At 41.2% G+C, this 15,488-nt stretch overlaps 1 protein-coding gene across 1 annotated transcript in view; it reads right to left on the bottom strand.

Moving 5' to 3' along the window:
- The window catches only part of LOC101356136 (cat eye syndrome critical region protein 2), a 191,008-nt gene that overhangs the window by 12,085 nt on the left and 163,435 nt on the right, over window positions 1–15,488 (bottom strand). Inside the window, 9 exon segments of the mRNA XM_012556899.1 lie at window positions 485–596; window positions 1,836–3,258; window positions 5,064–5,907; window positions 6,109–6,237; window positions 7,096–7,487; window positions 8,566–8,692; window positions 8,925–9,016; window positions 9,103–9,140; window positions 10,058–10,187. Of these exon segments, the coding sequence (XP_012412353.1) occupies window positions 485–596; window positions 1,836–3,258; window positions 5,064–5,907; window positions 6,109–6,237; window positions 7,096–7,487; window positions 8,566–8,692; window positions 8,925–9,016; window positions 9,103–9,140; window positions 10,058–10,187 (3,287 nt within the window).

The following is a 15,488-nucleotide window of genomic DNA, read 5'->3' as shown; positions in this document are numbered from 1 at the left end:
TGTAGGGTTGAGGAAGGCATTAGATGAGATACTAGCACAGTGCTGGCACAGAACAGCAGTCAAAGGTGTCTACTCTTTTTCTAAAACTTGACTGACTAGTCTCCTCCAAATGAAATAGGCACAAAGAATAAAACAGACAAATAATCATATCAAAGGAAATGTCAGTAGCCTGCTTGGGGGGGAAAAAAAAAAAGAGGTTTAAATAGCCCCACAAAACCTAGTTTCCATATAAGAATAGGAAAAAGGAACATGTGGAAACAGCAGAGAAGCTACTTCCAAGTCCTCTTCTCTTGCTTTTTCCCTGTGCTCCCAGCTGGGAGCACAGGGTCCCAGTGGCCCTTCATACCTGGTTGCCTGCAGGACATCAAAGTTCCTGTATCGACAGGACACATTAGAAGACTGTTTCAGAACAGCAATTTGGTCCTGTACTTATTTCTGACCACCTGGAGTAACAAGGAAAGCTCTAGTATTCTATAACGCTTACCTGATCCAGAGGAAGTGTTGGGGGCTTATGTGGTGGCAGCTCTTCCTTCGATGTTGCTGGTGCTGGGGTCTTTGGGAACGAGGACTGTGAGTGGACAGGATGCATCTGCATTCTATAACCATAAGAAAAGAATGGTTAAGAATTAATGAAGGTATATTAATTACTAAGAATAAAAAGACATTTTTACCAGGAAGATCTCAGGCAGATACTGCCTTAATTATCCAGGTGTTTAACAATGGGACAAACTGATATGCGCTCCTGGTGTGATGCAATAAAAAGGACATGACATCACCTACACAGTATTCCCGACAAAAGTGCTTAATCTGACTCGAGACAATGAAACAAATCTAGAACCTGGGACACCCTACATGAGAACTGGCCTGGACACTTCGAAAAACAAAGCAAAATAAAACAACAACAACAAAAAAATGATAGGAGGATTGTAAATTAGACAGCCACAGCAACCAAATGTATAAATGTAGACCTTGATCGGACCTTGGATCATATAAAAGACATTCTGGGGACAACCAGGGAAATTTAAATATGGACTCTGTATTAGATACTATTAATGTTATTTTCCTTGGGCATGATAATAGTTTTGAGATTGTGTAGAAGGATGTCCTGAAGTATTTGGGGATGAAGATATAAAGCAAATATAGCTAAGTGTTAATAAACAAGATGTTGGGAAGGGTGTGGTGGTGGGCCAACGGGGATGGCACACGGGAGGAACACGCTGGTTTTTAAGTTGGGTGGTACTGGCTTCATGATTAGGCTTTATAACTTCAATATAAGCAACTCCATCTAACCATCTTTTATGTACTATTAATTTGAAAACTTTCTGGATTGCAGATCACCTCACTGGGTCTCGAAAGGATCACTACAGAAGAGTTCACATGGGGATAATACTTGACTTGTTCCAATTCTGGATAAACCTAATGTTTTTATTCAAAGATGGAAGAGATGAGAGATATGGAGTTAACACTTTAATATCACACATGACCTCCTCTCCCTCCTCCTCCTCCAGAGTTTGAGAGAGATCTCTTTCATCATGGTCAGAGTATCAAAACTGCCTCTGCCAACAGCTCTCAAACTGTGGTTAATAAGTTTCCAATATCAAAATCTAAACAGTCACTTAAATGCCAATTCCTTTTAATGAGGAAAAAAAAATGGTCAAAGATAAAATCTGGCTTTAAGCCAAATTAATTTCCACCAAGTCTCCAATATCAATGATTCACATGCTTTTCTTGGTCTTAGACCAACTGAAGTTTATCTTCATTCCTAAGGCCATTTTTCTTTTTATAATTCACACTTTTTTTCAGAAACAAACAAAAACAACGTAATGCAACCTTACCCTGATGGTCTGTACATTTCCTGGAAAGGTCCCCTTATCCCACTTCCAGTGCCAATTTGTTCCATCATTACAGCTTGAAAGTGACCAATGCCTTCTTCCTGGCAGCGGTAGATGGGGCCTTCCTGAGGGAGGCCATTAGGTTGGGCAGCCACTGGATGGTGAGGTGGGTGAGCAGCCACAGGGGAAGAATAAGCCCTGGGCTGGAAGTGACTGGCTGGCCGCTGAGGTGTATAAGGAGGCCCCGTTTGTAGCATCACACCACGGGGTGGGAAAGTAGATGAACCAAAACCCATCCCTGAACTCAGAGATGGAGGGGGAGTTCCATAAAGATATTCATTGGCTGACAATGAACTTTGTCGCTTGGTAGCTGCATTATGGTTGTCCAAGTCTAAAAACTCTTTGGGACTCTCTGGCCTCTCCATAGATTCATCCAGCTTCTCTTCCTCTGGATCAGGATTCTGCCCGTCAGTTGGGACAACCTTAGTAGCCACTGCATCCATCTGGGCTGGGGAAGTTAAGGCAGCATTCAGCGTCTCACAGCCTTGTAGGCTAACCATGGCATTCTTATCTGAGAAGCTGGGCCTTGGTGGGGGAGGCTGAGTAAATGGGGGCCCACTTGGGCTTCCCTGAGGATGGAAAGGTCTTTGCCAGTCAGAAAAGCCCTGTGGACATGTGTAATAAGGAGTTCGCTGATAATGATGATAGGAAGGCTGAGGCGGTGGCTGGTAGGAATACCTCATTCCTTGGTGGGGGCGATATCGGGGAAAGATGCCAGAATGAGGGCTATTAGATTGAAAGCCCCTAGGGGTGAAATGCTGAGGATGTGATACTGAGGACTTCCCTCCCATCACAGGGCCCACACCTTGCAGGCCTGGACTGATGTGGTAATGTGCAGCTGTATTTGGATACTCCAGGCCTGGCATGTACAGGGGAGAAAACTGGCTTACAGGGCCTCCCATCAAATTGGGATCTGTGTTGGGAGGCGTAGTTGTGTTCTGTCCTGTACATGGCATGGTTTCCTGCAATGTTTTGCCTCTGGAGCAGAGTGGCTTTTCTGAACCGCTACCACCAAGATTCTTCCCCTCTGATCCACAAGGGGATGGTTCACCAATCACTCCATTTTCAGGTAAAGCCCCTCTCTCTGCCACAGTGGAGAGGTCTCTCATACATCCTTGGGCAGCTGGGCTGCTGTAGCTGCTATCTGAGGGCCAGGTATTCTTCCCCTTGGTTGCTTTGCAGTTGTCTCCAGATTCTGAGGAGTCGCTTTTGAGCTCTGGGCCCTCTGTCTCCCCTTCTTGGGGTAAGCTCTGTCTGGTGCAGTCAGTCTGCAGAGGAGGTGCAGGGTGAGGTAGTTGTTTGAGGTACACCTCCTCTGAAGCACCAATGCTTGGTGGTTTCTCCTCAAGTGCAGGCAATGGCTCTGCTGCAAGAAAAATGGAGAACAAAATAAATTGGCAGCTGAAATGATAATACTTATGTAGGTGGTAATGAAAGCAACAAGCGGCCAGATGACAAATGGCAAGCTAGAAATTTTTAGAGTCCCTGAAAGGGGTCCTTTCACACTCCCTTTCATGGGCCTCTAAGCTACTCCTAAGGGCAGCCAAAGAATGGAGATCCTCTTGCCTCCCTCTTCCTGTGCTTTTCTAGTCAGACCAGTAAGAGGATGTAAGATACTTTATGACTTATGGACTCCAGGTAGATGCGTGTGAAATATGGCAGGAAGCTACGGTGTCATTAGAATTGCTGCTAGGCTGGGAAGCTCTGAAATTCACACAGTGAGGACCAGGGCCTCACTGACACCCAGGAAGGCCAGATCCCTGATTTCTGCTCCATCAGAATAGAAGCTCTACAGGAGCAGGGCCATTCCCTACTCTATTCTCAGTACTTGCACACAGTGGGGATGCAATATTTGTTGAATGAACATATTCATCTTGTTTGGATGGCTTGAAAACACCATGTCTACAGCATGAAACTAAAAAAGAAAATTCAATCAAATTAATATACTATACGCAAATTCTTAATCACAACCTCAGAATTCCTTATCTCACTATTGAATCAACCCATGAACATGGTCTTCTTAAAATATTTTCTAGAAGGACAGAGTGGTTTTCTAGGTGCGTTTCCAGATACGCCACACAGAGTTTATGGTATCATACTGAGGACAAGAGTAAGATTCATAATGACCTTTAAAGATCTATTAGGATCCCCGGCTACCTATGAAGCTGGCTTTAAACATCAAAGGCGTGAGTTGTTCAATGCAAATTAAAATCCGTACTCTTCATTATTCAGTCAACATAAAACATGGCAACTAGCAGACTTATCCAAGGTTTCACTAGTGGGACTCTTCTTTTAAAGCTTTGAAGTCCAGCCATCATTTGAAACCAGTACCAGAAAATTCTAGTAGTGCTGGTATTCACAAAGTAGGCCTTCCCCAAAAGAAACATTGGAAGTAAATTTGAGTTCTAGTTCTACCATCAATTTTATACGGAATCTTCATTATTTTATAAATGTTCAGGCGTCTCCATTCTCCACCCATGTTAAGAAATTATATTTAATACATACTGGACATCTATCCTAGAAATAAGCTTTAATTTCACAAAGTATTCTTTTTGTCTCTCTCCTCCAGTTTCAAGTTTACCCTTAAATTGTATTTTTGCTTCAAGATTCACTAAATCTCACTACTCTTCATTCTTACTAAAGGCAGGTATGTATCCAAGGAACACAAGGATGGGAAGACTTAGGCTTTAAGTGAAAAACACTGAAAACTATTTCATAATATTTTTCAAAGCAGTATGATGATGCAGTGGTTAAGAGCATGGATGCTAGATCTAGCCTGTCTGGGTTCAAATCTCAGCTTCACCACACTTACAAGCTGGGCGAATCATCTAATCTCTCAGTGCCTCAGTTTCTCCATCTGTAAAAACATGAATAAATAATAATAGCTATTTCCAAGGCTTGTTCTGAGGATTAAATGAATGTATGTAAAACTCTTGGAAAGGGTGCCTGGCACAGAGCATGCTACATCCATGTAGTGATCATCATTATTATCAGAAAACCTTTTGGATCTTTGGACCCAAGGCAGTAATAGGTTGGTCCAACCCTGAGAAGTTCAAGAAGAGGAGGCTGACATCAGTTTTAATTTGGTTTGATATTCTGTGTAACAAAGTTACTTATGTGTTAACAGCTTAAACAGCCAAAAGTCAGATAAAAGATGACAATGTCAATTACCTCGGTCATTCTCAGGCTCTTTTGTTTCACTGTTATCCTGTGTCCTCCCAGGGTTCCCCAAGGCAGGCTTGGGGGCGGATACACTTACTGATGCTGAGTGAGCTACCTGTGGAAAAGGGCCAGATAAATGGGGAGGAGTGGGCTGTCGGGGGTGGTAAGGCACACCTGGTGGGCAAACACGGGAGGAAAGCTGCTGCATGGCAATCATCTCTGGGCTGTCCATCATGGAGTCCCCTCCTTGGACCCCCCGCAGAGCCTGGGAAGGTGCTCCAAACAGAGAACCATGTGCTGTGGCTGGAGGCTGTAACCGATGTATAGCAGATTTACAGGGTGGGCGCAGATACCCTGATGAAGGAACTCCATGAGGTAGGAAGCTTGACTGTTCAGTCCACTGGTTTGGAGGGAGAGGTGGTCTCATCACTCGGGAATCCATCATATGACCAAGAGTGTGAGGCTGGTGAGAGGGTCCTGGCCCCAGGGAGGGCTTCTCATCTGGCCCCAAGGGTCCTGGGTTTGTAGCACCATGGTTCCCATTCCAGACAGCAGAGTGCACTCGATTCAGGTACTTGTATGATCGGTACATGTGGCTTGGAGGAATTTCTGAGCTTTCGGGAAAGTCTGGGGGTCGGGCTGGAGTCCCACCATGCCTTGGAGGAATAAATCCTGGCTGGAATTGAGCTGGGGGATACATGTTTCCATCCTGACTGGGGCCACTCATCTGCCCAAGCTGCAAGGATCCAGGATGTGAGCCCATGTTAGAAAAGTGTGTCAGCCCCCCACACATGTGTTTCTCTTCAGGTGCTCCTAGCCTGGGTCCTCGGTGGTTGTTCATTCCAACTGGAGGCTGGAAGAAGAGAAGAGAAGAGAAGAGAACAGAGATCATCAGACTCACAGCTTAAGGCAGGTCTTGTAATGTGCTTCACCTACAGGGACAGACTCTTCCGGATAGGAAATGGTGAATTAAATTTAACATGGGAAGAGGCTGTATTTCTGAAACTTACCTCTGGGGTCCTCTGCACCTGCATTTTCTGAATAGGCTGCTTACCTGCATGGCAAAGGGTTGATGCTGCTGAACAGGCTCTCCAGGATGTGGTTCTGGGACTCTAGAGGAACCATATAAAATGGCAGGATCTGATCCCTGAAGAGGGCCAAATGTTCCTGGTACTGCTGGCCTCTGGAGGCCATTAGGGAAAGCAAGAAGGAAACAAAGAGAGAAAGCACAGACATTAGGTAGAGAACTGGGACTTGCCTGAAGAGGAGAAGTACTGTTAAAATAACAGTAACACAGACCACTAACAACTTGGCATACAGTTCCAAGAAAGGGAAGATTGCTAGCACATGAGCTTGTCTAGACCAGGATTAGCCCGAGATCAAAGCAATTTCCATCCCTAGGAGACAAGATTAAATCAGTGTTTCTCAATCTCTTCTTTAGTATTGCCCCCTAAGGAGCCCTTCTGGAGTCCCTGCGTGGTCCAAATGGTTAATGTGCTTGGTTGCTAACGGAAAGGTTTGAGTCCACCCAGAGGTGCCATGGAAAAAAGATGTGGTGAGCTACTTACAAAAACCAACCAGTGAAAACCCCATGGAGCACAGTTCTACTCTGAAACACATGGGGTTGCTGTGAGTCAGAACTGACTTGATGGCAATTGGTTTAGTTTTGGTTTTTAAGGAGCCTTTTTTGCCATTTTTATCCCTAATCACCCCCCACCATGAAATTTTAACACCACAGAAAGACTGTATATAAGTTTGTGTAGTGTACATGTATCTGAGCTTTATACACAAAAGGAGTAAGATATTTTTCACCCCCCCCCACCCCAAGAACCAATTTTTGTCCATGTTGAGAATGCACGGATCAAAGGATTAAGAGAAAGGAGGATTTAAAATAAGGGAAGAAGAAAGGGCAGAGGGGGGAAAGAGAAAACATCCATATACAAAAAAACTATTTTGGAAGTTGAGCTAATAAAATAACCTTTACTTCCCTAAGAATTCACCATCTAGGGGAAACCACAACAGAATTTAGGCTATTCCTTACCATCTGGTTTAAAAGAGGTGCCTGGTTGGGCACCCCACCGTAATGCAGGGAACGAGAAAAGCCTTGGCCGTTGGAAGCGCCCACCTCTCGGGGGGGCTGCAAGGAACTGCTACTCTGATCGTCCCCAGAAGAGGAAGCACGACGGCGTGCAGGTGGCAGTGACTTCCCTCCATTCTCCACGGGCTGCTGTTTCCTGCCTAGCCCATCGGGTTCTCTGGAGCGGGTCCAAACATGGCTCCCACTACTTCGTCCAGCGCGACTCCGTTTCTTCTCCCGCTTTTCATCCTCTCTGATCCAAAATTCTTCATCTGTGTCTCCATCTTCGCCAGGAAAATGCTTCATCATCGCCCGATGGAAACACCTCTCTAAATTGTCAGACATCTTGGTATACTCTATAGTCACAGGAAGATACAAGGATTGGCCTCCATGTAGTTTTTATAGGCTACAAGACAACTGTCTTACTAATAATTGAGATAAGATGCTATTGGGGTAAACCTTGGGTTTAATTCAACTTGAGTGCATATTATATTCCAGGAGTATGGATACAAGACATGGTTTCTGTCCACAAGAAGCTCAAGGGGGTATGGCTATGACAATGACTCTAGGATTATTATCTCAAACCAGTAAAAATTTAACTATTTAAGGCATCAGCAACCTTCTACAAAATGATACATTTCTTTCAGCCTAAATCCCCAGATATTCCCTTATTGAACATTTCCCCTGAAAGTCTTTATAATTAAGTTAAAAGTAGAACACAATATAGGGAGAAAATCCAAAGAGCTAAATTCCAGAAATATTAAATCCAGTGAGTGGATCTACTGAGTTCTCAGACTAAGACATTTTGAGTGAAAAATTCAGACATCTCCAGAAATATAAACTATACAAAAATTGTAAATAAACTTGTCTAAAATGTATTGTTTGCTTTTCAAACATTTCAAAAGCAGTGTACTGGTACACAGGGGGTGGGTAAGACAAATAAGTATGATGGTGGAGAGCATCCCCATGAGTTTGAGAGGATAACACAAAGTTTCTAAGTTTGGCAGAATGCATAAATGAATCAGTTTCTGTATGTGGGAGCCATAATCACTTTATCAGAGTGCTATTCTGCTGATTTCTCAATATGGTTTGAGAGTCAGCTCCATGTAGGTTCAGCCTAGTCTCTGGGTAACTGTGTTATGGAGGCACAGTACAATCTAGGCCCAGACTGGTCTCTGGGATGATGAGAAATAACCTGAGACCATAAGCTGCTAGCTGCCCTCTCTCCCAGTGTGGGATAGGAGAGAATTCCCGCCGTATAGCATGTAAGTGGTCAGAACAGCCAATCCCACGGCTCTTAACATGCATTCCCTTTATAGTCCCAAAGAAAGGCCTGAATCATTAGGATGTGTATTTCTAAAAGAGAAGACATTTTATTCTTGATTATAATGGCAGAGCAAATGTGCATCCAGAACAAACCCCCTCCCCACTTACCACTACTTTCCCCATTATATTTTCGACAATTCCTGAACATAGTCTTCATGTCATTTACAAATTCCTCCTTGGTACAGTATAAACCTCCATTCAGTTTCTTCTCCATACTTGAAATATCCATGGGGACCTAGAAAAGGCCATATAATTGTTTAATTATAATATACTGGAGAAAAACAAACAAACATCTCTTAGTCCCCATGAGGTTAAGGAATCATGCTGTTATGAGTTGCCCTAGAGCCCGATATACATCCAGCAGCAATGATTTTTAAGGAACAAATAGTTAAAGCAAGATGAAATAACAACAAAAACCAAGAAAGACATCTATGCACAACAGATACAATTAAAAAGATAGCCTCTACCTTAATAATCTGGTAATAGTTAGGGGCATAAGATTCATCCACAGGTTCCAAAAAAGGCCAGGAATCCTTGTGAGCCTTTACCACATCTAGAACTGAAAGACAAAGAGGACAGCTTACTTCACACACACACACAGGAATACTTCTATCAGAAACATAACAGTTGAGAATCGGAACTGACCTTTATACATGGCAGTGAAATCATCATCCAACTCAAAGCTGTAAATCGTAAAACAAGAAATTAATAGTAACTCTAATCACCTTCTTTTCTTAGCTCTCTTAGTTTAATCATAGTCACAGATGACTGAATCAAGATTTGAAATATTCCTAGTAGTTTTACTCAGACAGTCTGTAACACTGGTAATACTCCCTAAAAATATGAAGACAAGGGATTGTGTACCTTAGCAAAAATGGAATAATTTTTCTCATCTATAAAATGATGATGTTGGCCTAGATCATCCAGAATTCAAACTATGATTTTAAAATGTTATTTAACAGTATATTCCTTCCCAGATTTTATTTCACTCCAATGAATATTTTTATGATGTAAAGAATAAAAATCCAAAATATATAATAAAATACAATTTTTACATATCACCATCACTTAATTGGAATTCATTTTGTGATGTAAAAAATTATTAGAACCAGAAGCTCATGAGCACTGAATATTTATTTAATTGCTTGCTTGTTTCTTGAATTTTTAATAAGTAGCAAAAAAGGACAAAGCACCTAGTTACTTCACAAGAAATAATTGAAAAACTCTAGTACATTGCTCTTCACACTTCCAAGAAGCAATTTCACATCGTAATATTGGGTCTGATTTCATTAAATTAAAGGGTTGGAGGAAGAAGGAGAGCTTTGTGAAAAATATCACTGTGCTCCTATACAGTGAGAGCAAGAATGTGAGAGAAAGGAGGAGAGGGACACAGTTGTGTATCTATGTGCATAGTTAAAAGCGTTGGTGTAGGTTCAAGTCTCATGTCTGCCACTTGCTATGTTTTCCACACTTTAAAATGGTGATACCATTGCCTACTGCATAGGGTTGTGAAGGATTAAATGATAAACAAAAATGTGGAACACAATGCCTGAGTGCTAATAAATGTTACCAATTGTTAATGTTGTTATTAAATACTCACAGGTCCTTAGTCTTTTTTTCTTCCCTCATGGGGGAATTGGGGTCCAGATGTGAAAGTTCTGGGGGGAGCTCTTTTCCTTGAGCCAGCAGCCATGCCCGTTCTTCCCTGAGCTTTCTCCTCTTAGCTCGATCTACAATGAACACAAAACATTATGGTACAAAAGTTAAGTACCCTATAGATGGTTAGATGTTTATTAATTGTTTTGAGAGAAAGATGAAACAAATATCACTGAAGTACTGCCACGGAATTATTTTGCTCCTCCCTTTGCTACACTGTTTTTGGTAGTTAGAATGTCTCTGTAGATGGAATACTTTATGAAAAATATAAAGTAGTGGGACCCATTCCCCTTACTCATGCTGTTCTGAAATTGGATGGTGGGGTGGGGGTGGGGGAGAGAGGGCAAGTTAGAAGAAAACAGATAAAGAGAATTGGAAGAAAAAGGAAAAGGTATAAGGTTGAATAAGGATTATCTTTCTCTGATTACCAGAGGCATTTTCTTACCTTTCTCTCAAGAAAACTATGCCACTTTTTGAAGACCAGACTCTCAATCTAGACACACACCGCATTTTATACACACGCTCAAGCTTTTGCATTTATAGTGGCATCCATGCACACCAATTGTCTTTGCTCCTCATCCCCACCACTGGCAGCAGGCCCCTACCAAGCCCTCGGAAGTGCCAAGTCTGCCTGGGAACGAGGGAAATTTGCCAACTGGACCTGGTAAAGGAGCTAGGAGGCAAAGACAATTTTTTTTCTGGCTCATAGAGATGACCATGTGAAATACACTTAGTGTTCCACTTCTAGCTCCATAGGGCACTACTGCCAGCAGAGAACAAGGTCAAGCGTAAAGAAAAGAGGAGAGGAGAGGAAATGAAGAAGCAAAATGATGTCAGACAGCAAAAAACAAAGCTGGAAGGAATAGAAGCCAGGACAGATTGTCTATTTTATTCTCAATTCTAATTTCTGTTCCCCAAGGGAGAGGCTCTATACCTGATCATGGCTATCACATGGTGTGAAAACAATTTTCCCTGTCAAGTTCCATTTGAATTATTTTCATTTACAAACTCAGAGTAATCTATATCTGCTTTAATGAGTCAAAGGTACTTTGATATCACTGACTTTTATTAGTGGTTTTTTAAAAAAGAAAATGATTTCAAGTTTAAAGAAAATAAAAACAGAATGAATGAATACCACATGCACCTATCAAATGGTCAAATCTTACAATTCTACCTTATTTCCTTTAATATAGTATTTCATTATATGATTATACCACAAGCTCATAATCCATTTTCTAGTTGACTTCAATGTTTGAATTTTACTAACAATACAGTAATGGACCATTCATTTAACATGTCTTCTCATACATGTGTGAGTTCTCTAGGATGCAAACCTAGCAATAGAATTGCTAGATAGGAGACTATGTTTATAATAACTTTATCAGGCACTGTCAAAGTGCTGTCCAAAGAAGTTTTATAAATAATTCTTCCAACAATGATTTCAATTACCTCACACTCACTTGGTATGATAAAATGTCAAAATTTTTGCCCAACTGATGGGTAGGACATAGAATTTTCTTGGCTTCATTTGCATTTTTATGATTAGAGTAATACTGAAAATCTTTTAGTGTTTACTGGCCATTTAGTTTCTTTTTCTGTGAATTTCCTGTTACATACTTGGCTGCCTTTTCCATAGGTCGCTGGATTTCTTACCGATTTAGAGAAGTGCATTTTATAATCTGAATAATAACTCTTTGTTATGTGTTAAAATTACCTTCTTCCACTGTGGTTTGTCTCTTAATTTTGTTTATGGTGCTTCTATAATATGTAAGTTTTCAAAAATGTAGTCAGACAGATCAATCTGTCTTCTCATGGTCATAAGACAGTTGCAGGTAGACTATAAAGACTTAATTTTTCTGAAAAAATTGTTGAATATCTTCAAGATATTGTGAGACGGAAGAACTTATTATATGAGAAGGGATATAATTTTTTCCCCTACAATAAGCAATCATCCTGACCTTACTCACTGAAAAACCCATCGTCATCAGATTTTTACCTAGTGCTTTTTAGCAGCCATTGCTGATTAACCAGGGTTTCAAGAGCAATTAAGATGTAGAGAAAAATATACTATTTTCTCAATACTTCTAAGGATGTTATATGCCTAGTATTTTTAAAAATTTAATTCATTGCATACAACGTATGCTGCTTTAGGTCTGCAAACAGCAAACTACAGCGTGTAGGGCTGCTGCTTGCTTTTGTATATAAAAGTTTTAATGGAACACAGCCTGTATGGCCTCCAAGTCTACAATATTTACTGTCTGGATCTTTATAGAAAAACTCGGCTTACATCTGGCTTTAGGGCATTAGGGCTTAATTATCTCCTGGAATCTCGATTGAGAAAAGCTTTGTCTAGATCTGTTCTTTCATTACTTGTTACTCTATTATTCCTAATGCATTTATTGACCAGAATTATTTTTTGTCATCAATTATTTGAATATCCTGAAATAGTTTGTAATGAAAAAAGTTAAATGCTTGATTCTTTCCCTCTATTTTACCAGTTTTCAGAATAACAAGTTGTTGTCTTATTAACCTCCTAAGGTCACCAGTGATTTTTAAAAACCTTTATTATGAAGCCATGAGTTTTCAACTAATTTAATGTTTCTTAACCTATTGGGTGTTTTTTTTTTTTAATTTTTTTTTTCTTTAAAATGCTGAAAGTGGAGGGGCGGAGCCAAGATGGCGGTGTAGTAAGACGCTTCCTATATCCGTCTTACGATAAAGACCTGGAAAAACAAGTGATTTGATTATATATGAATATCTAGGAGCCCTGAACAAGGCAAAGTTGAGGAATCGGACTGACTGGCAGGGTGAGAGGGAGACGGTTCGGAAGAAGCCAGCAGCACCAGAGCGGCGGCGGTGGAATGGCAACTCTTCAGCCACGCCAGCAACTTCTCAGCCGCGCCAGGTCCGCAGTGAAGCAGGCAAACACCTGTGCGCGTGCTCAGAAAGCAATTTCCACATGGAGGGAGATCCGGCAGCAGATTCTACTTGGACATTCCGAACCAGTGAAAAGCAGCTCCCAAGTGGCTAAAGATAAGTACATGTGTGCAGCCTTTCATGGGGATTTAAAAAAAAAAAAAAAAGCCCATTCCCAGTTTGGGAAAAACCTCTCTCCCTTTTACCTCCTCCCTCCACACTCTGCACCAAGAGTCCGCTGGGCTGGAAGCAGATCCCAAAAGGCACTCTGACCCATTCTCCTGGCCTTAAAGAGGGAACAAATAAGCTACTGGTTCCCCTAAGCCAGGAACACAGGGTCGGCACAGCTCCTTTGCTAGGCACAGGCATAAGGGGTCCGCAGACTCTGAGTGCCTTACACCCCTGTATAGACTTGTGGTGACCCATCTCAACAGCATTAGCCCTCACTACCACAGTACTACAGGGCAAACATCAACTATTTCAGCTGTGAAGTGGCAGATTTATGACCCTTGAAACAGCCCTGCCCCTTAAGTAGGCACTGTTATCAATCTGCAACAGGGGCTTGAGGACTGGTGGAGTCACGTAAACCTCCTAGTCACCTGTTACAGGAGTCAAAGAAAAAGTGGTGCCCTCGAGTCTTTACAGCCAACCGAGTGGGGTGTTCACAGTCCGGCTGCAAAACTCACCTACCTACTCACCCTAGAGAACAGGGACACGCTTTCCTTTCAGACTCTCAGGGTAAGCTGTCAGCCCCCTACCTGGCTCAGCACGTGATCCCCTACCACAGCCAGAGTCCAGTGCCTGAACCAATCACCCATGCCTCTCTAGGACTGTAGGTGAGAGCCTGCAACACACACTTGGTGACTGACTGCCTGGTCACCTGAGCTGAACCCATACCGGAAAATTTGACGGACTCCTGTGCGCACATACTTAGTTACAGAACTAACTACCTAGTGACAGGACGTTAGAGCTTCAAAGACGTCAATAATCAAACTAGCACACGTGAGCAGCCTATTGGGGCATATGAAAACAAAACAAAACAAGAAGCTAGGACTCACTAAACAAATATAAAATAAAATTATAATAACTTATTGATGGCTCGGAGACAACAGTCAATATCAAATCACTTAAAGAGGCAGTACATGATGGCTTCACCAAGCATCCAAAATAAAGAATCAATAAATTCTCTGGAGGAAGAGAATTTCTTGGAATTACCAGAGGCAGAATACAGAAGATTAATATACAGAACTCTCCTAGAAATTAGAGGGGGAAATTCTTCATAATGCAGAAACGGCCAGGGAACACACAGACAATGTAGTAGCGGAACATAAAAAAGTTATTCAAGAACATAATGACAAATTTAAGAAGCTTCAAGAATCCAGAAAGAGACAGCAATGAGAAATCCAGAAGATTAACAATAAAATTTCAGAATTAGACAACTCAATAGAAAGTCACAGGAGCAGAATTGAGGCAGAAGAAGTTAGAATTAGTGACACTGAAGATAAAACTCTTGCTGCCAACTTATTTGAGGAAAAATCAGATAAAAGAATCAAAAAGAATGAAGAAACTCTAAGAGTCACATGGGACTGGGACTCTATCAAGAGAAATAACCTACAAGTTATTGGAGTACCAGAACGGGGGGGATAACAGAAAATACAGAGAAAATTGTTGAAGATTTGTTGACAGAAAACTTCCCTGATATCATGAAAAATGAGAAGATATCTATCCAAGATGCTCATCGAAGCCCACAAAAGGCAGATCCCAAAAGAAAGTCACCAAGACATATTATAATCAAACTTACCAAACCCAAAGAAAAAGAATTTTAAAAGTGGCTAGGGATAAAAGAAAAGTCATCTACAAAGAAGAGTCAATTAGAATAAGCTCGAACTACTCAGCAGAAACCATGCAGGCTAGAAGGCAATGGAATGACATATATAAAGCCTTGAAGGAAAATAACTGCCAGCCAAGAATTATATATCCAGCAAAAGTGTCTCTCAAATATGATGGAGAAATTAGGGCATTTCCAGATAAACAGAAGTTCAGGGAATTTGCAAAAACCAAACCAAAATTACAAGAAATACTAAAGGGAGTCCTACAGTTAGATAATCACTAACACCAGATAACAACACAAGACTAGAACACAGGACAGAGCAACAAGATATTGACTCAGATAGGGAAATTGAAAACACATCGAAGCTAAAACATTGAAAATAGGGAAAAAGATATCAATATGTAAAAAAGGACAACAGTAAAACAAAAAAGAGGGACTTGAAAAATGCAGACACTGATTTTTCATATGGAGGGGAAGTTAAGGCGATATAAAGTAATAAAAGACTGGTATAAACTTAGAAAAATAGGGGTAAATATTAAGGTAACCACAAAGGAATCTAACAATCCAACAAATCAAAATAAAAAAGTAGAAAAACAAAAAGACCCAGCAAACACAAAATCTACAACAA

The sequence above is a fragment of the Trichechus manatus genome, unplaced genomic scaffold, assembly GCF_000243295.1.
Source record: "Trichechus manatus latirostris isolate Lorelei unplaced genomic scaffold, TriManLat1.0 scaffold00081, whole genome shotgun sequence".
Lineage (NCBI taxonomy): Eukaryota > Metazoa > Chordata > Mammalia > Sirenia > Trichechidae > Trichechus > Trichechus manatus.
Note: the sequence above shows the minus strand (reverse complement) of the source record. Positions and strands in the feature narration are given on the sequence as shown.